This window comes from Myotis daubentonii, chromosome 16, assembly GCF_963259705.1.
Source record: "Myotis daubentonii chromosome 16, mMyoDau2.1, whole genome shotgun sequence".
Taxonomy (NCBI): Eukaryota; Metazoa; Chordata; class Mammalia; order Chiroptera; family Vespertilionidae; genus Myotis; species Myotis daubentonii.
Window position 1 is genome coordinate 20,619,667 of NC_081855.1, and position 21,229 is coordinate 20,640,895.

At 44.0% G+C, this 21,229-nt stretch overlaps 1 protein-coding gene across 2 annotated transcripts in view; it reads left to right on the forward strand.

Annotated features, from left to right (window-relative positions):
* Window positions 1-21,229, forward strand: part of ZZEF1 (zinc finger ZZ-type and EF-hand domain containing 1) — a 113,694-nt gene that overhangs the window by 77,475 nt on the left and 14,990 nt on the right. The window contains exons 35-48 of one of the 2 annotated variants that reach the window (XM_059669038.1): window positions 546-711; window positions 1,324-1,586; window positions 2,721-2,890; window positions 4,284-4,416; window positions 5,999-6,138; window positions 6,920-7,200; window positions 9,384-9,558; window positions 10,114-10,246; window positions 14,745-14,941; window positions 16,664-16,783; window positions 18,182-18,373; window positions 19,208-19,308; window positions 20,597-20,732; window positions 20,833-21,192. In XM_059669038.1, the coding sequence (XP_059525021.1) occupies window positions 546-711; window positions 1,324-1,586; window positions 2,721-2,890; window positions 4,284-4,416; window positions 5,999-6,138; window positions 6,920-7,200; window positions 9,384-9,558; window positions 10,114-10,246; window positions 14,745-14,941; window positions 16,664-16,783; window positions 18,182-18,373; window positions 19,208-19,308; window positions 20,597-20,732; window positions 20,833-21,192 (2,567 nt within the window). The remainder of the gene's footprint in view (window positions 1-545; window positions 712-1,323; window positions 1,587-2,720; window positions 2,891-4,283; window positions 4,417-5,998; window positions 6,139-6,919; window positions 7,201-9,383; window positions 9,559-10,113; window positions 10,247-14,744; window positions 14,942-16,663; window positions 16,784-18,181; window positions 18,374-19,207; window positions 19,309-20,596; window positions 20,733-20,832; window positions 21,193-21,229) is intronic. The other variant, XM_059669039.1, reaches the window with a different exon arrangement.

The following is a 21,229-nucleotide window of genomic DNA, read 5'->3' on the forward strand; positions in this document are numbered from 1 at the left end:
TTGGAGACCCACTAGATTTAGAGTAGGAAGGAAACCAGAGCAGTCAGTCAGTCTCTTTTGTGTTTAACATTCTTTCTCACTATGGGGTTATGAAGTCTGTTTTAATCTCTGATTCTGAAATGAAAAGGTAAGAGCAAAAACCAGGTCCCTCCTCAATGATTATAACCAGGAATACACAGTAGATGCCTAATACTTGTCAGAGGAGGGGTCCTGGTAGGTAGCTCATGAATGGGCACGTGGATTTGTTTCTACCAGACAGTGGTCATAATGGAACTTGGTCATTGATTTGATCAGTCTCTGCTGCGCTGGAAAAGGGCGTCAGTCCACGGTACCATTGATAAGACGTTCTGTGCGGAGAATATTGTTCCTCTATATGCGCAGAGCCACTGGGCAGAATGCCTGGCCTCCAGAAGATGCTTGTGGCTCCTAATGTCCTGATCAGTGAATTGGGAACAGCTCTGCTTCTGGGGTTGGTTTAGGTTTGGAAGCAGCCGTTCTACGAGCCCTTTGCCCAGTCCACCTCACACTGATATTTTTCTCCTCAGGTGGGGTGAAGCCTGAGGGCCACGGAGATGACCACGAAATGGTCAACATGGAGTTTACCTGTGACCACTGCCAGGGTTTGATCATAGGCCGGAGGATGAATTGCAATGTGTGCGATGACTTTGACCTTTGCTATGGATGCTATGCAGCAAAGAAATATTCCTATGGGTATGTCTCAGATGTCCTCGAACCCTGTAACTTTTTTTCTATGTATTCCTTGACTATTTTTTATAATTTAAAAACCTCTTATCATAAAAAATTTCAAATATACCTACAAGTAAAGAAACTAGTACTAGTACAATGAATCCCCATAACACCCATTACCCAGATTGAGCAGTTGGGAAGATTTTGCTCTGTGTGCTTAGCTTATTCCTTCCTCTTTTTTTTCTTTGTTAAAGTATTTTCAAGCAAATTACATATCTTAAATCATTTCTTTTCTACATACTTCATATCCATCTCTGAAAATTATGGACATTTCCTTACATTACCAATATGCTGTAACTACCACCTACAAAATTTATCAGTAAGGAGCTCTTACATCTTCTGGTTTTCATATACAGTTTTCTGGGGGTTGTGAAATCCTGAAATGATATGTACAACGTTTGTGTTTATTCATTTTTCTGGGTGAGGACACCTATTTACCTTTAAATTTTTAATAGCCATAGCCTTAGAGGTAATGAATGCTCAGTTGTGACCATGCACGTGCTCCCCTGAGGCTCTGTTCTCCTTTTTGGAGCCTCACAAAAGGGTGTAGGCCTTAAAAATGTCTTTCCTTTGCAGCCATTTGCCTACCCACAGTATCACGGCCCACCCGATGGTGACCATCCGGAGCAGCGACCGGCAGAGGCTCATCCAGCCCTACATCCACAACTATGCTTGGCTGCTCTTTGCCGCCCTGGCTCTCTATAGTGCCCACCTGGCCAGCTCAGAGGAAGTGGATGGTGAGAAGCTGGATCCCCGGGCCCGCAGCTGTGCCGTCACCCTGCGGAGCCAGTGCATGCAGCTTGTCGGGGACTGTCTCATGAAGGCTCACCAGGGAAAAGGTGATTGCTCCTCATGCACAGAAGCCAAACCAAACCAGCCCTCAGCTGCTTGTGAAGGAAAAGCCCCACAGCAGTGAGACACTCTGTTCTGTTCAGAGGCTACACAGTCCAGTTTCCCGCAAGCAGTGTCCCCCCTGTGGCAGGACTTTATTTTTAATTCTCAAATGCATTTGAGAGAAACGTTGGTATTAAAGTAGCAGTTTCTCAAACATATGTACATGAAGATGTAAAACAAATTAATAATTAAACGCTTGATGTCTGTGGACAAAGTATTTCGTATTTGGATCTATCAGACTTAACTTTGCCAAAGGAATTTAGCCTTTTTTTAAACCTGGAATGCAAATCTACTCCCACACAACTGTATTCTAAATGAGAGCTATTTATAACTAAAGCAGTTTGACTAATAAAATGTCTAGATGATTTTGACTTTACTGAGGGGAGCTAAGAAGAAAATAACGTGAATATATATATATATATATATATATATATATATATACATATATATATACATATATATAATTTTTCTTTTTAAATATATTTTATTGATTTTTTTTACAGAGAGGAAGGGAGAGAGATAGAGAGTTAGAAACATCGATGAGAGAGAAACATCGATCAGCTGCCTCCTGCACATCTCCTACTGGGGATGTGCCCGCAACCCAGGTACATGCCCTTGACCGGAATCGAACCTGGGACCTTTCAGTCCGCAGGCTGACGCTCTATCCACTGAGCCAAACCGGTTAGGGCAAATAAAGTCTTTTTTAAAAAGTGGATTTTGAGCCTTCAGATGTCTTCCTAAGTGCCGAGTGACCAACTATGTCTGTTTGCCAGTGGGAATTTAGAAATCTGGTTGTGTGGCACTACTACATTACTGTTGATGATTTTCTAAATAGACAATCCTATTGTATCTGTTGTTAATAAGGCACATGTATCCCTCACTATCCAAACTTTTGGTGTGTGAAATCAGAGCTGAATAGATTTAGATAGCCAGGGAGGTTTGTATTGAGTACTCCTTGGTTTGGCTTATAGAGAATTCAGTCTTTTATTTCCATAAAGTAGCAAAGTGGTTTATGGCATTTGCAGGAAATCACCCTTTTTATAAAACTTTTAACCATTCTCTCATTTGCTTCCATGTAGGTCTTAAAGCTCTAGCTCTTCTTGGTGTATTGCCAGATGGTAACTCTACTCCAGGAAATCAAGCTCCACCAGCGATCGTGCCCACCCGAACGGCAGAGGAGCCGCTGGAGAAGAAAGCTGTCCAGGTTGCTGAGGAGCCGGCAGATACAGGCCCTTTTGTGCACTGCAGTGTACGTAATGGTCTGTACTGCGCAGGTTGAACAGAGAGCCAGTCACACGAGGGCCAGAGCAGAGAGGTTAAGAGCACAGACTCGACTCTGATTACCTGGGGGCTGCTCTCTGCTCCATCAGACCTTGGGCACATTACCACAATCTCTTCGCTTCAGTTTTCTCATCTGTAAAACGTGGCGATAATAATACCTATCCTATAAGGTTATTGTGAGGATTTACATACATTAGGTACATTGAGTCAATGTATGTAAAGTGCTTAAAACACTGTTCAAGTAGTTCCATGTCAGTGCCAACTACTCTTACCTGCCTCCTAGTGGTTTTTATAAGGATTGAATAACATTATGCACCTAAAAAGATTAGTTCTGGCCCATGATGAACCCATGACCCTTCGGTGCTTGGGCCAGTGCTCTAGCCACTGAACCACACTAGCCAGGACAAGCATGTCCTTAATTTTTTATGCAAAAAGATGTTTCAGGCTTATCTTAGGCTTTCCCTACCTAGAGACTGGAATAAGCCTTCTTCTAGGGCTGTGGTCGGCAAACTGCAGCTCGCGAGCCACATGCAGTTCTTTGGCCCCGTGAGTGTGGCTCTTCCACAAAATACCATGTGCAGGCGCACGTACAGTGTGATTGAAACTTCGTGGCCCATGCGCAGAAGTCGGTTTTTGGCCTGGGCGAGTCTATTTTGAAGAAGTACTGTTGATATTTGGCTCTGTTGACTAATGAGTTTGTCGACCACTGTCTAGGGCAGTGATGGTGAACCTATGACACGCGTGTCAGAGGTGACACACGAACTCATTTTTTTGGTTGATTTTTCTTTGTTAAATGGCATTTAAATATCTTACCTAATAATAGACAAACATGGTAATTGACTGTACCTTCGCTATGCCTCCCATTGGCTAATCAGCATGATATGCAGATTAACTGCCAACAAAGATGGCAGTTAATTTGCATACTAGGTTCCAAGTGGTGGAGCAAAGTCTGATGGCCCAGGGTGGAGCAGTATAGACTTATCATTAGAAATGAAGGATTTTTTCTAATGGAATTCAGAAGTATTTTAGTGTGTGAAGGCTGATTGGTTAATGACTTAAACATTTTTTTTAATCCTCACCCCAGGATATGTTTTGAGAGCGAGAACATAGATGTGAGAGAAATAGCAATTGGGTGCCTCCCATTAGCACCCCGACCAGGCATCAAACCTGAATCCTAGGTATGTGCCCTGACTGGGACTCACACCCACAGTCTCTTGGTGCACAGGATGATGCTCCAACCAACTGAGCCGCCTAGCCAGGGTTGATTAGTTAATGATTTTAAAACTTGTATTGTAATATTAATGAGTAAACTTTCATAGTAAGAAACCTTAATTCTTTTACACTCACCATTTTGATTTTAGGGAGAGAATGGTGTTCATAAGGAAGGAATACCTTTGGATCGCAAGCAGAGAAATAAGGCAGATGAAAGTGGGTCATGCCAGACTCAAATTTCAGACTCTCCTGCTGATGCTACCACACCCACAGGACTTCCAGGTAAAGATTATTTGACCATTCTCTTGAGCTCTTTCATTTTAAAATACACACATACTCGTCCCTGAGCTATTGGTTGCACAAGTTAAAATTGGCCAGCAAATCAAGGTGCATGATTTCTTAGTTCTGTATCAGATGATACTGATAATACTTCATAAGTCACCTTGCCTCCCTAGCCGGTTTGGCTCAGAGTATCCGTCTGTGGACTGAAAGGTCCCAGGTCCGATTCCAGTCAAGGACACGTGCCTCGGTTGCAGGCTTAACCCCAGCCCTGATTGGGGCATGTGCAGGAGGCAACCAATCAATGTGTCTCACTCACATCGATGTTTCTCTCTCTTTCTCTCTCCCTCCCTCCACTCTCTCTCAAAATCAATGGAAAAATATCCTTGGGTGAGGATTAACAACAACAACAAATTAAAATAAAAGTCATCTTTCCTTCACTTTGCCTGCTTTCCTACCTTGTTTATTCCTAATTTACTGAGTGCCTTCTATGTGCCATGTACTGTGCTAGACCCTGGGGATGAAACAGAGACCAAGCCAGACAGACAGACACAAAACTCCTGCCTTTGTGGAGCTTAGACTGGGAGGGTTTAAGGCAAAGGTGCAGGTAACTGTAATTTGAGATGGAATGGGATTCTGGTCAGCAAAGAGGGGTAACACCTCTGCTCACCAGGTGGTTGAACGTTGACCTACGAACCAGGAAGTCATGGTTCAATTCCCAGCCAGGACATATGTCTGGGTTGTGGGCTCGATCCCCAGTGTGGGGCATGCCGGGGGTAGCTTGTCAATGATTCTCTCTCTTCATTGATGTTTCTATCTTTCTATTCCAATGGCATGGTATGTTAAAAGGCAGTTAAACACTGTGAGCACAAAAGAGCAGGGCCAGGGGAATGTGGGTTACAGAAAGGATGGGAAAGAGAAGGGTGGGTGGGCTCTACATGTAATATGGCGATTAGGGTAGGCCTCCTTGACCAAGACATACATGTTCAAAAATAAGTTTTTAAAGTCCCAGCTTTGGCCCTGGCTAGTGTGCTCAATGGTTAGAACGTTGGCCTATGCACTAAAGGGTTGTGGGTTTGATTCCTGGTCAAGGGCATGTACTTGGGTTGCTGGTTTTCTCTCTGCCCCCAGTCAGGGCGTGTGCAGGTTCACTCTCCAACCCCAGTGAGGGCATCTCTCTCACCACATTGATGTTTTTCTCTCATTCTCCTCATCCCTCCCTCCCTCCCACTCTCTCTGAAAAGCAATGGAGCCCTATCTGGTTTGGCTCAGTGGATAGAGCGTTGGCCTGTGGACTGAAGGGTCCTCGGTTCAATTCCAGTCAAGGGCACATGCCCAGGTTGCACGCTTGGACCCCAGTAGGGGGTGTGCAGGAGGCAGCCGGTCAGTGGTTCTCCCTCTCCCTTCCTCTCAGGGGGAAAAATAGGCAATGGAAAACAATATCCTTGGAGGATTATAGATAAATAGATAGATCAAGTCCCAGCTTTGTTCTGTAGCAGCACAGGCACAATGCAATGGTTTACTTGCCTCTTTGTACATACATAGAAGCTGACAAAATCTGAAAGTTTGGTATTTTATAACTCAGATGCTGACAATTTAGGAGCATCATCCCAGAAGCCAGTTGAGGAAAAGGCGGTTACTCCAAGCCCCGAGCAGGTGTTTGCTGAGTGTTCCCAGAAGAGGATTTTGGGGTTATTAGCAGCCATGTTACCTCCCATAAAGTTGGTAAGAGACAAATGGCATTTTCTTTTTAAAAGAGCAGTGGTATTATGCATAGAATAAGTGTTTTGTAAGCCATATACTAAAACCAACTCTTATTAGCAGTCATCTATGTGTTCCTGAGGGTAGGGTTATAAATTAAAGTAGGATTGTAAGATGATACCTGAGAATGTATTTTATAATTGATTGAACGTAAGCCATTTATGAAAGATACTAGAGGCCCAGTGCATGAAAATTCATGCACTGGAGGGGTGTCCCTCAGCCCGGCCTGCCCCTCACAGTCCAGGAGCCCTCAGGGGTGGGAGGCAACCCGGCGTTCAGGGGAAGGTGATGCCCCATCACACCTCTGCTGCTGCCACTGCCAGAAGCGCAAGCATCGGCCTGCCCTGGTTACCTGAGCCTCGGGCAGCCCTGGGCGGCTGGGCAGCCACCATCCAAGGCTTGCCTGCACCCCGGGCTGGCCCTGGTGGGCTGGGGGTCTGAGGGGACTGAGGGACTCTGGAGGCAGACACGCGGAGTGCCTGCTGCCCCAGTGGGGCTGAGCGGACTGGGTGCTGCCATCTTGTGGCTGTGGCAGTCAATTAGCATATTCCCTCCTTATTGGCTGTGGGCGCTGCCATCTTTGCGATGGCGTGGGGGTCAATTAGCATATCTTGTCTTTATTAGATAGGATTGTGTAATTCCTTTGACACTAGGATAGTTGTAAATAAAACATGAAGGGAATGGAGTCTTTAGTTGGTGATTTTATGTGGATTTTATATTGAACAGATTTTTCTCCCTCTCTTAGCAGGATCCCACAGTCCCCCTGATAGACCTGGAGCACGTCCTCCCACTCATGTTTCAGGTTGTCATCTCAAACGCAGGCCACCTGAATGAGACCTACCACCTCACGTTGGGTCTTCTTGGCCAGTTAATAATCCGCCTTTTGCCATCAGAGGTAGATGCCGCAGTGATCAAGGTCCTCTCAGCCAAACACAACCTATTTGCTGCAGGGGACAATTCCATTATGCCAGATGGCTGGAAGACCACCCACCTACTCTTTAGCCTGGGAGCTGTGTGTCTGGACAGGTAGCCACCCTCACTCTAATCCACCTTGGTGTTCATTTCTTTAAGTCAATGGTCTGGCTGTTGATTAATATCAGTGTGCTTCAGTGCTATTGTCCAGGAATCTTTTGTGGGAATATAATTACTTTTATTAGCAACTAGAAGCCCAGTGCACAAAATTTGTGCACTGGAGGGGGGGTTGTCCCTCAGCCCAGGCTGCACCCTCTCTAATCTAGGACCTCTCGGGGGATGTCCGACTGCTGGTTTAGGCCCGATCCCTCTCACAATCCGGGATTGCTTGCTCCCAACTGCTCACCTGCCTGATTGTCCCTAACTGCTTCTGCCTGCCCGCCTGATCAACACCTAACTGCTCCCCTGCCGGCCCAATCGCCCCCAACTGCTCTCTCCTGCCAGCCTGGTTGCCCCCAACTGCCCTCCCCTGCCGGCCCAATCGCCCCCAACTGCCCTCCCCTGCTCGCCCAGTCACCCCTAACTGCCCTCCCCTGCCGGCCTGGTTGCCCCGAACTGTCCTCCCCTGCATCCTGGCCCCCCCAAACCTGCCCTCCCCTACAAGGCTGGCCCCCCCCAACTGCCCTCCCCTGTCGGCCCAATTGCCCCCAACTGCCCTCCTCTGCTGGCCTGGTTGCCCCCAACTGCCCTCCCCGGCCAGCCCAGTCCCCCCCACTGCCCTCCCCTGCAGACCTGGCCTCCCCCAACTGCCCTCCCCTGCAGGCCTGGTCACCCACAACTGTCCTCCCCCTGCTGGCCTGATCACCCACAACTGCCCCCCCTTCCGGCCATCTTGTGGCTGCAGGCACCGCCGTCTTTGAGGGCAGAGCAATTAGCATATTCCCTCCTTATTGGCTGTGGGTGCCGCCATCTTTGCATGGTGTGAGGGTCAATTGCATATTCCCTCTTTATTAGATAGGATGTTGTCAACAGACATTAAATTATGCTCAAAACCCACATTAAAACAGCTGTTCAGTCTGGGCATGCTGATTCAACTCCCTGGTTGGTTTGTTTCTCCTAAGAGCAGTAAGTATAGGCTTTGAGGCTGAAGAAAATAGATCTGTTTTCATTATAAATGTAACAATTACAATACCAAATTTGTAAGACAGAAATGAAGACTAAAAATCATCCTCGCTCACACCATATTAAGGGTGCTGGGGTTTTTTGTTTTGTTTTGTTTTAATATATTTTTATTGATTTCAGAGAGAGGAAGGGAGAGGGAGAGAGAGATAGAAACATCAATGATGAGAAAGAATCATTGATCTGCTGTCCCTGCATGCCCCAATCTGGGGATCAAGCCTGCAACCCAGGCATGTGCCCTGATTGGGAAGCAAACCTAGTTCATAGGTCAGTGCTCAACTATTGAGCCATGCCAGCCAGTGTGGCTTGGTGCTTGAGTGTCGACCCATGAACCTAGAAGTCGCCAGTTCCATTCCGTCAGGGCACATGCCCGAGTTGCTGACTCGATCCCTGGTAGGGGGCATGCAGGAGGGCATCAATCAATCTTTCTCTCATTGATATTTCTCTCTCTCTACTCCTCTCCCTTCCTCTCTCTAAAATCAATGAAGATATACAAAAAAAACCTAGATTTAAAATATATATATATATATGTGTGTGTATGTATATATATATGCACACTTCTTTCCAACAACAACAAAAATAAAAATAAACAACAAAATTTATATATAAATTTCCTTTCAAGCTTTTTTCTATCATGAATATGCACAAGCACACAGATGTGTATAAGTTTTCATAGAGACTTAAAAAAACATAGCTGTAGACAATATGTAAGTAACAGATCTTGATCCCCCCTCCCCCCTTCCACTTACCATTATATGAAAAGCATCATTCTGGTAGTTTTTAAATTAACTAATGAGCCCTAGCCAGTTTGGCTCAGTGGATAGAGCGTCGACCTATGGACTAAAGGGTCCCAGGTTCGATTCTGGTCAAGAGCACATGCCCAGCTTGCGGGCTCAATCCCCAGTGGGGAGCGTGCAGGAGGCAGCTAATCAATGATTCTCTCTCATCATTGATGTTTCTGTCTCTCCCTCTTCCTTCCTCTCTGAAATAATTAAAAATATATTTAAAAAACACTAATGAGTGGTTCTTTGGTGTGCTTCTGGGTCTGCTTTGGAGTGTAGCAAACTTGGCTGAGTTTAATTTGGAGCTTGTGCACTCATGGAGCTCTTGCCTTCCAGCCGGGTGGGTTTGGACTGGGCGTGCTCCATGGCAGAGATTCTGCGGTCACTCAACAGTGCCCCATTGTGGCGCGACGTCATTGCCACCTTCACAGACCACTGCATCAAGCAGCTGCCTTTCCAGCTGAAGCACACCAACATCTTCAGCCTGCTGGTGCTGGTCGGCTTTCCCCAGGTATATCCCTCTGAAGGCCTGTCCACCTCTTTCTGTCTTCAGCACACACATCAAAGTCTCTATAGCCTATATCTTTGGAATTTTTCCCCCTGTTGTATAATCGCCTTTATGTAATATTGATATATTTTTAAGATTATGGGATGATTTGTTTAACTTGCATTTTCAACAATTTAGTCATTTGATTCATTTTGCTAGCCAGTAGTTGGCTTTGAATAATAGTAACTATAATACAGTAAATTACAAAGCACTTCAAAGTACAATTGTTTTTCACTTTGGCATTCATTTTGATCTCATTTCTAATCTTCATATCTCTCAACTGGTTGGGACAAAGAGGACTGTGAAATCATGGCTTCTTCATCCAGCAAGCACTTAAACCAGTTCCTTGCCAGGCCTGTGTCAGGCTCTGGACTTGGAGATGGGAAGAACCCCATCCTTGAATGCTTCTTGAAGTCAGGACACAAGCAAAAGGGACTGGACTTGTGTTTAATTAAGTACTTTTTCCTGTTTCTTTGTGCTATTGATTTGCTTTTTCTGTCTCTCTCTTTCATGTTCTAGGTTCTCTGTGTGGGGACCCGCTGTGTTTATATGGATAATGCCAATGAGCCACATAATGTGATCATTTTGAAGCACTTTACTGAGAAAAACAGGGCTGTGATTGTTGACGTCAAAACCCGGAAAAGGAAAACAGGTCCTAATCATAATTATTTCTTCTAAAAATGGAAGAAAGTTGTATAATCTCTGCATATATGTTTTATGGTCAAATTGAAACAAGGTTCCATGTGCACTTGAAGAAAATATATATACTTGTGTTGTTGGTGGAGTGTCCTTTTGATAGTATTTAGGTCAAGTCAATTGATAGTGTTGTTTAAGTCTTCTATGTTCTTACTGATTTTCTATCCTTACAATCAGTAAGATAGAAATGCGTTGAAGTTTCCAACTGTAATTATGTGTATGTCTATTTCTCATTTCATTCTGGAATGTCCCTTTTTTTCTCTGATAATATTCCTTGTTCTGGCTATCTACTTTAATATTTATGTGGCCTCTCTAGTTTTTTTTTTATTACTAACATTTGCATGGCATATCTTTTTCCATCCTTTCACTTTAATCTACCTGTACCTACATTTAAAGTGAATTTCTTATAGATAGCACATAGTATATATAGTCTTCATTTTTAATCCAATCTGACAATCCTTGCCTTTTAATTGAGATGTTTAGACCGTTTACATTTGAAAACAGTTATCAAGATAGTTGCGTTTAACTCTATTCTCTTCCTGATTTTTAAAATTATTTCTCTTGTCTATTCTTTGTGCCTTTTTTTTTTTTTTCTCATCTTCTGCCTTTTGGATTGAGTTTTTTAATTTCATTTTATCCCTACTATTGGCTTGTAAACTAATTCTTTATTTATTTATTTTAGTGATTGCTCTAGGGCCATGGTCGGCAAACTGCGGCTCACGAGTCACATGCAGTTCTTTGGCCCCTTGAGTGTGGCTCTTCCTAAGCCTTAGGCGTACCCTAATTAAGTTAATAACAATGTACCTACCTATATAGTTTAAGTTTAAAGAATTTGGCTCTCAAAAGAAATTTCAATCATTGTACTGTTGATATTTGGCTCTGTTGACTAATGAGTTTGCCAACCACTGCTCTAGGGTTTACAATAGTTTACCTTCAAATAATTTTTTCGTGGTTGAGATACGGTTTATAATATTCACCCTTAACTCATCATAGTCTGCCTTCAGATAATAAATATTATACCACTTCACGTATAGTGAAGACACATAGATTTTATATTTTTATCCCCCATCCTTTGTGCTACTATTATCACAAATTTTACTTCTATGTGACATAAACTTACCAATACATTATTTTTGTTTTAAAAAGTCAGACACTTTAAAAGACATTTAAAAATGAGAAAACAATGTTTTTCATGTTTAGCCATATGTTTACCATTCCTGGTGCCCTTCATTCCTTTGTATAGGTTCAGATTTCCATCTGGTATTTTTTTCTTTAGCCTGGTAAACTTCCCTTAATGTTTCTTGTAGTGAAAGTCTGCTGCTACAGAATCTTTGTTTTGGTTTGTCCGACCAAATCAAAGGAATATTTATTTTGACTTTATATTTGAGAGATAATTTTATTGAGCAAAATATGCTCACTGAGAGGTTTTTGTGTGTGAATATTTTAAAAGATATTGATCCATTTCTTTGGGCTTGCATAGTTTCTGCCACAAAGTTTTCTGTCATTCTCTGTTATTCTTCATAGTGTGCCGTGTGTGTGTGTGTGTGTGTGTGTGTGTGTGTGTGTGTGTGTGCGCGCCTCCGTTCTGACTTTATTAATAGTTTTTGTTTTATAATACTTGGTAGGGTAAGTGTTCCTCGGCCAGACAGAATATCCATTCTCATAAAACATTCAGGTAAAGAAGACACAAATTATTTGTTTACTCTGGTTAAACAGTCCAATGTTCATAATCCCATCAGCCCTTTCTTTGGTAGAACCTTTATGCTCTCTCAATCTAATTGTAGCCCATGGCCAGGGCTTCACCAGTGGATTTTGGTACGACAGTTTGTGGGGTTCCCATGTCAAGGAGTCCAGAAACTTCTCTTCTTCACATTCTGGCCATTTTATCCACTCTAGTGCAAAGACTTTGGGTCCTCAGTTAAGGGTTGAGTCGAGGGACCCTGGTCCTTTTGTCAGCTTTCATCTTGATTCCTCTCCCAAACCATTACTTGAAGCAATTGCAGGTCAGATTTTTCATTATAATCTTTGAATCTTCATTTTCAAAATGTCTCCAAACCAGGATAAATAAAGCAGACTTGTTTGGGGCTCTTGTGTGGGGTCCTTTTGGCCTGCACCACCTTGTGTAGTACTGTGTTAAAATCTTTGCTTGAACCCCATCAGTGCCCATTTTATTCATATCTAATCATCAAGGGTATAGGTGTTATGCACTGGGCCAGGGCTGCTGTGGTTGGGGTCGAAGCATTGGGTTCAGTGGCATGGATTCTGGGCAGCTCCATCAGCTGAGATTAACATAGGCAAAGACTGAGGGAGTTCTTAGTGACAAAAGCTTTGGGTGTCCCTGATAGCCACGAGGGCTGCTTGAGTCCTTGGTGGTGAAAGCTGCTGGGGTCTTCTGCTCTCCTTTTCCTCCAAAGGAAGAGGTCACAGCTGAGGGGATCCCTTTTGGTGGCAAGTTATTGCTATAATGTGTCTTTTTTCTCTGATCGCTTTTAACATTTTTCTCTTAATCACTGGTTTTTAGCATTTAAAAAAGTATTTTTATTGATTTCAGGGAGAGGGAGAGAGAGATAGAAACATCAATGATGAGAGAGAATAATTGATCGGCTGCCTCCTGCACACCCCCTACTGGGGGTTGAGTTTGAAACCCGGGCATGTGCCCTGACTGGATCAAACCATGACCTCTTGGTTCATAGGTCGATGCTCAACCACTGACCCATACCAGCTGGTGGTTTTTAGCACTTTGATTACATTGTACCCTGGCATGATTTTCTTTGTTTCTTCAGCTTGGGGATTTATTGAACTTCTAGCTTTGTGAATTTATAGTTTTCATCAAATTTGGAAACATTTTAATCATTATATCTTCAAATAGTTTTTTTGCCCCCCACTAGGACACTTCCACTCTGACTTGTGGGAAGACAAAATATTCCCAGCTCTCCCTGAGTTCCAAGAACTGTTTTGCCTATTGTTTTTTGGTAGACTTTTTAAAAAACTAAGTTGTTTCCTATATGGATAATTTCCTTTCACATTTGTGAGGTCAGTACTCAGCCAAAGACTCCTGAGGGACTCTCTCTCTCTCTCTTTCTCCCTCTCTCTCCTTCCTGCCTCCCTCCTTCTCTCCCCCTTTCTTCCTCCCTTTTCCTCTTTCTCTCCATCTCTCTTCTCTGTGATATACTGCCCCATAAATTCTAACTGCCTTGATTTCCTTGAATACTGACCTCTATCTCCTCAGTTCATTGACTGCCGGACTCTGCTTGGATTTTCACTCCTTGCTCCGCAGCCTGGAAATTTATCTTTAGAGGCCTGGTGCATGAAATTCATGCACAGGTGCAGTCCCTAGGCCTGGCTGGCAATCGAAGCGCGAGTGTTGGGCATGGAAGGGCAGATCCCAGCTGACCTCTGGGCTCTGGGCAGCACCTGGGCCCCCAGGCCCCTGTGCACCTCCTTCCACCTGAGTCATGGTGCCCAAGTCCCCAGGCGGAGATGCGGTGAGCGTGGTCAGACGCTGTGGGCCTAGGTGCAGCCTGGGCCTCTGGGCCGCCCAGCAGTGCCACACAGAAGCCGGGAGGGCAGCACACTCTCTCCTGGCCGGCCTCGCAGACCAGCTCCTATACGAACCCACAGGGAGCCTGACCAGCCCCTGTGGTCCCAGAGGCTCACCCGGAAGAGGCCACGCGGGTGCGGGGCAGGCACCTGAGCAGGAGGGCTTCCCCATTGCACAAGCCCTGGCGTCCTGGGGGAGAGTAGCAAGGGGAGTGAGAGTGTGCTTGGTGGACACCCCACATTCTCACCGCACCTCCGTCCCGTCACCCTCGCCCCCAGGTAGCCAGCGAGAGGTCACAGCACTTCGCCCATGCCTGCTGTGTTCCACACCGGCCCCTGGTAGTCAGCGCACGTCATAGCTGACTCCCAGTCTCCCAGTCAAAAGACTGCCTGAAGGGGCCAATTTGCATATTAGACTTTTATTATATAGGCTAGCCAGACCTATTGGAGGGCTCACCTGGTTTTTGTCCCTTCTCTCAGGGATCATAGTCTTGTACTACCTGTTGTCCAATGTCTGCAAACCATTGTTTCATATATTTTCAGTGTTCTGGTTGTTGAAGGTAGAAGAATAAATCCGATCCTTTAGTCTTGCTTGGAAGTGGAAGTCTCTTGTGTACTATATTTAAGAACAACGTTTAACAACCTTTGTCTTCTTTTGGAGGGAACTTGTTTGTGCACAGCAGTAGGAATATTAATTTCCTCTTTCAGTTGCTTGGTGAATAAGTGGCCCAGTACCATTTTTGTGCTACCCTGCAAGCTGGCCTTAAATATAACAGCTAAGTTTGAAACCAGGAGATTTTGGGGGCTTGCATTTATTGCTTCCATAAGGCACATTACTGGGGAAGACACTTAAATGCAGGAGGCATTAACTGTACTTTCGATGCCTTCTTTTCCTGCCTGACATCACCCTTCAGTGAAGGACTACCAGCTGGTCCAGAAAGGAGGACAGGAATGCAATGACTCTCAGGCCCAATTGAGCCAATATTCCCAGCACTTTGCCTTTATCGCCAGTCACCTTCTGCAAACCAGCATGGACAGCCATTGTCCTGAGGCAGTGGAAGCAACTTGGGTCCTGTCCCTGGCCCTCAAAGGATTATATAAAACACTAAAGGTAATGGTGAGCTTCTTCCATTTGCTACTGAATCTGGCTGTGATTTAACATCTGCAGGGCATTAACTAGGAAGAAATGCCATCTGGTTTCAATGGAGGCTTAACTATAGGATTTTGATTACTTTTAAAAATGGTTGGGGTCTTGCACAGGGATAGCTTTAAAGCAGAAACAGAGTTTTCCTGATAGTTGGTTTTCTGTAGTTGTTCAGTACTGTTTTATGGGACCACTGTTTAATGGGCACAGAACATTGGAAGATGAGAAGAAAAATGGACTGAATGTCTTCCCTCTGCACCATAGCTTCTTCTGGTTCATCATAGGATAAGAAGAAGGGAAGAATAAAGGGGCAAGCATCCCATGGCATCTTTGAGCAATAGGTTTGTCAGTTGGGGTGGGAGGAGGCAGACAAGTTAAAGAGCTGGGCCGTAGTTGGTGTGGAGATGAGAAGCCTTGACTTATGGGGAACATAGTTCTTCTGCTCTCTGAGGGGCATGGATGAGAAGGAAGGGGTCAGTTTAGGATGATGATCTTCCCAACAGAACTAGCCATGAAACAAGGATTTCATTTAAAAAGTTTGTTCCTTGACTTTGACAGCACTGGCGAGGAAGCCATGGAAAGACTCCAGCACCACAGGGAGACTGGATTAGAGAGCATTTCAGCTCTGGCCCAGCCCTGAGAATTTGTAGTTTTAGGATTGACACTATGCATCTACTACTTATTAATATCATGGCATTTATCACAATCTGCTATGGTTTTAGTTGTTTGCATTATTGTAGGTGAGAGAATATAATAAACTCCCTGAGGGCAGAGACCATTTCTGTTTTTGAATCCTTCATTCAATGCCAGATAGAACTGAGTTGTAGTTTTGAACTAGAAAGAAGGTCCTTGATCTCATGGAGCTTATAGTCTAAACTGCAAGAGAGACAACAAAGAGCCTGCAAGGAAAACTGTCATGAGTCAGAAAAAGCCTTTTTGAGAAGATGAAATTTAAGGTGACAGATAAGAATATGGGTAGGGTGTTGCATGGTGGGAGAGTAGCAAACTCCAGGAACAGGCATGTTTGTCAGGAAGCAGAAAAAACACCTCCAGGGATTCAGGATAGTATAGAAGAGGCAGATGAGACCACAGAAGCAGGCAGGGATCCTATAGGTCAGTGATGGCGAACCTTTTGAGCTCGACGTGTCAGCATTTTGAAAAACCCTCACTTAACTCTGGTGCCGTGTCACATATAGCAATTTTTTGATATTTGCAACCATAGTAAAACAAAGATTTATACTTTTGATATTTATTTTATATATTTAAATGCCACTTAACAAAGAAAAATAAACCAAAAAAAATGAGTTCGCATGTCACCCCTGAAATGCGTGTCATAGGTTCACCATCACTGCTATAGGTCCTTGTCACCTCTTTAGTTTAAAGAGCAGTGGGAAGCTTTTGGAAGGTAGCAAGCAGGAGAGGGACAAAAAAAATTCTGTTGTTAGCACAGGACTTAGCAAACAGGATGTATCAGGCTTCAGAATATTTGTTGAATGAATGAATTGGAGAGTGAATGAACAGACATAGGTTATGGCTAAGGTTCAGAGTTCATTCTTCCTTCTGATTCCTCACTTAAGAGTAACCTTGGGCCACTAGCTGAGACTGGGTTCTAAAGGCTTGCTTCTGCCTAGTGATCCTTAGTGTCTTCATTCTGAGGCAGGTGCAAATCATTCTTTTTCTGTTTGGCAGGCTCATGATTTTGAAGAGACCCATGCTACCTTCCTTCAGACTGATTTGCTGAAGCTACTGGTGAAAAAGTGCAGCAAAGGGACTGGTTTCAGTAAAACGTGGCTCCTCCGGGACCTGGAAGTAAGGGATGAGGGTGGCTCCTCCTGCTGCCAACTGTGCAGATTTCCTGGCCTGAGAGTTAGAGTATCAGTTACAGCTGGTTCTTCCCAGTGCACTCACTCTGTGCAGTTGTTAACTGTGTCTTGTATTGTCTTCCCTTTTTAAATAGGGATATGACACCTGTCCTCCCCTGTCAGGGAAAATGAATTTGATGTTTGTTTAAAGAACATTGGAAGAGAAGTATTTTATATGGAAATATTATATCATGATAATAAAGTGTTCCCTTGAATATTATTTCCCTTTAAAGTTCCTTTGAGCTAAGATGAGTTTCTAAATTTGTCCTCACTTTTGTTTATTTTTTGTAGGATGTTAGTTGATATTCTCATTTTATTACTATTCCCCATAGGCGTTAGGTTGTTCTTAATAGAATTTTTATAGTTCCCTGTGGAGTTTCTGTACCAAGTGTCAGCTTCAGGTCCAGGAAAGGCTGCTGCTGTGTGAGAGGTGGTCAGTACCCTTGCTCGGCCCACAGAGGCCTGAACTTGAAGAAACAGCTCGTAGTTGCCACTGTGCTGGAACATATTAATGGATAACCTGGAGAGCATGTGAGCTCTTGTTCTTAGGAAATATTTTAAATTAAATTATTTTTTATTATTCAAACAATAGAACCATATTGCAGAAAATTTGAAAAATAGAAAAAGAAAAACTCTAAATTTTATCCCCAAACACAGCTACCTGTTTTTTCCCTCTGTATCTATGATAGATAGATAGATAGATAGATAGATAGATAGATAGATAGATAGAGATTGCAAAATGAGCATGGTGTACAATAAATTGAGATCATATCATGGCCATTTTTCTAAGTTGCTAGTTTTCATAATCATGATTTTTAGTGGCTGCATATGATATGTGAAGGTAGATTTCAGTTTTTTGCCATTAATGCTTCCTTGACCATATCATGAATATAACTTTTAACATATTTTACTTTATTCCTCAAAGATGAGTTATTGGGTCAGAGACCAAACATTCTTATAGCTCTTTATGTAAATAACTGTCTACCTTCACATACCATATGCAACCATTAGAAATGGTATTATGAAAACTAGCAACTTAGGAAAATGGCCATCAGATTCTCTCAGTTCACCAACATGCATTCTAAAAGCATGATATCAACTTACACGATCAGTGGCAAAGTTAATAAAGTTCCCTCATAGTTTTAGTTAGCATTTCTTTTATTATAAGTATAATTGAACATGTTTTGGTATTTCTTTTCTAATTATACATTCTTTTTGTGAATCCTGATATCTTTTAAAAAGTTAGGTCAAATATTTTCTACCCTTTGAGCATTAAGGATCTGGGTAATCTTCTCACCCACCACTCACTCACTTTCCTGCCCTGCCTGATTTTCTTTTGGTGTAGATCTTGTCCATCATGCTGTACTCCTCAAAAAAGGAGATCAACACTTTGGCTGAGCATGGAGACTTGGAGTCAGATGAGCGAGGGGACCAAGAGGAGGAGGTGGAACGGTCCGTCGGCAGCCCGAGTGAGCCAGAGCAGAAAAAGCTAGACCCTCTGGAAAGCCTGGATGAGCCCACCAGAATATGTTTCCTGGTATGTTCTTAGGTCATGGCGTGGCCCGAGACAGGGACTTTAAGGGATGGATTCTCTTTGGCTTGGACTATGTGTTAGCCTCCACATCCTGAGAATCACTTTCTGCAGACTCAGTCTGTATTGTGCAGAACCATTGCAGAAGAATGGAAAGGCCCTTACAACAGTACCTCTTAACGTTTTTGGTTCATGGGCCCAAAACCTGTAGATCATTTCTCCTATAAAATACACATTGAAATATATATGTACAATTTTGCATGTAATTTCCAACCCCATCCATAAACTCTCAAATGATAGTTCTTCCTCATAGTTTCTCAGACATACTGTCTTACTTTCCCTGGATAACCCACTCTTCCTCAGAATGATGTGAAAATGGGGGAGGGCATGAACTCAAAGGGTCTAATTATATGAAGAGTAAACAGTATGGGATGGATATCTGAAAAACAAGTACAGTTTTTTAAAAATCAAAAGTATAGTATACTTAGACTTATGCGCCAGTTATCAAACCTGAGTGCGAGGCAGTGACAGAGAAGCTAGCAATAAATACAGTGTGGTGGGTAGTTATTGATGTTAGCATTGCATTCTGTTGACATATTTCTTTTGGTGTTTCTGTGTTTTATATTTTCCTTTGAATTTATAATAGTAATGCAAATTTTACAAATCCATGATTTAGGTTTTATAACTTTATATGCTGTAAGTACCCCTATGGTGTTCTTAAATTATTACCTGTGGTAACTTTAGAACATAATAGTTTTATCACTGTTGAGTTTAGATGGTCAATAATGTGTTAAAGCACATTAAATTGTCTCTCTCCTACTTCCTCCCCGTGGCCTTCAGATGGCTCACGATGCCCTCAATGCCCCTCTGCACATTCTCCGGGCCATATACGAACTGCAGATGAAAAGGACCGATTCGTTCTTCCTGGAGGTCCAGAAGAGGTAAGGGCTGTCTGGGTGCAGCTGAAGTGCGGTGAGTGTGAGAACACGCGAGGCAGGGCTGCGCTGACGACCTGCCGGCAGGGTCTGGAGAAAAGCTCCTGACAGGCCCAGCGCTGGTGTGGCGCTGGTCGTCAGCGCTTCATGGAGGGATCTGAAAGCTGGCGCTGCTGCACTGCAGATCTTCCTGAATTGTGTTGTATGTTCCTCTGGAAAAACTGACATTTCTTAGAGGAAACTCATTATGGATCAGGAATGGAGACAGACACCGAGGTTTCTCTCTTATGTCATCCCAGGGAACACACAGTGCAGAGTGGGACCTTCTTATCAAAAGTGTTGTTTTGTTTGTTTTTCACCACTGCATATTATACTCATTTTTGTTTTTTTCAAGAATTATTATACAGTTAACAATATATGCCTTTCTCTTGGGTAGGAAGTTCAGAGCTAGTTCTTGGGCCCAGCTCTTAAATTTGTGTAGAACTTTGCCTATTTGCAACTAATCCCCTCCTCTGTCCCCATATTCTAGTTTTGACTTCCTATTCTAATTTATATCCAATTCCAGTTTAATATTTCTTTTAATTTTTCGTATTTCTGTTTTTCTATCTGTATTTATTCCAAATGGCCCCAAATCTTTTGTGAGATGCAGCAGGGTTGCATCGTGTAGGGCATAGCCGAAGCTGTTGTAGCTGAGACACCCAGAAATATCATAGGTCCAGAACGATAGGATTTGTTTTTGCTGTCATGGAACAGTCCGAGGTGGGCAGCAGTCCGGGGTGAGTGGGCAGCCCTGCTCCACAAACAACCCTCTTTTGTTCTCATCCGTGTAGTCCAAGCTGGCTCACCCACACCACCTCTCTGTTCCAGCCCAGAGGAAAGGGGGAAGGTAGGGAAAGGAGCACATTCTTAGTGCTGTTGTCTGCGGGCGGGCTTCAGAAGTGGCACACATCACCTCACTGCCCTCCTGTTGGTAAGAACCTAGTCGCATCACTCCATCTGACTGCAAAGGGTCCTGGGGACCACGTCTCCAGCTAGATGATTCTGTAGCTTGCTGAAACTCCCGGGAACTTTGTTCTAAAAGAAAGGAAAGATGGATCCTGAGGGACAGTTTGGATTCTCTGCCACAGGAATACATGCACATGTGCGTGCACGAATAAATGAACACTGTCAATCTAGTTTGCAAAAAATGGAAAGTCATGTAATTGTGAAGTAACATTTCTGATAAGTTTCACTGCAAGGTAAACTCTGGCCTGGCTATACCTTATGTACCCAGCTTTGTGCTCCTTCTCTTCAGGTTTGATGGCGATGAGCTCACCACGGATGAAAGGATACGGGCCCTGGCTCAGAAGTGGCAGCCCAGCAGGAGCCTGAGACTGGAGGAGCAGAGTGCCAAAGCTGTGGATACAGACATGATTATCTTACCGTGCTTGGTATGTTGCCTCCACTTGGAAAAAATGATCTCTCCCTGACCCCACCCCACCCCTACTTGTGAAAAGGCAGGCCTGTGTAACGTGGTCTTTGGGTTTGCAGTCCCGGCCCACTCGCTGTGACAAGGCCACGGCTGAATCCAACCCCGTGACCCAGAAGCTGATCTCTAGCACGGAGAGTGAACTGCAGCAGAGCTACGCCAAGCAGCGGCGTACTAAGAGCGCCGCCCTCCTGCACAAGGAACTGAACTGCAAGAGCAAGAGGGCAGTCCGGGACTACCTTTTCCGGGTGAATGAGGCCACAGCAATCCTGTATGCCCGCCATGTGCTCGCATCCTTGCTTGCTGAGTGGCCTGGGCACGTGCCGGTGAGCGAGGACATCCTGGAGCTAAGTGGCCCCGCCCATATGACCTACATTTTTGACATGTTCATGCAGCTGGAAGAAAAGCACCGGTGGGAGAAGGTAATTAAGCAGGCCAAGCTGGGCACTCACCCCTCTC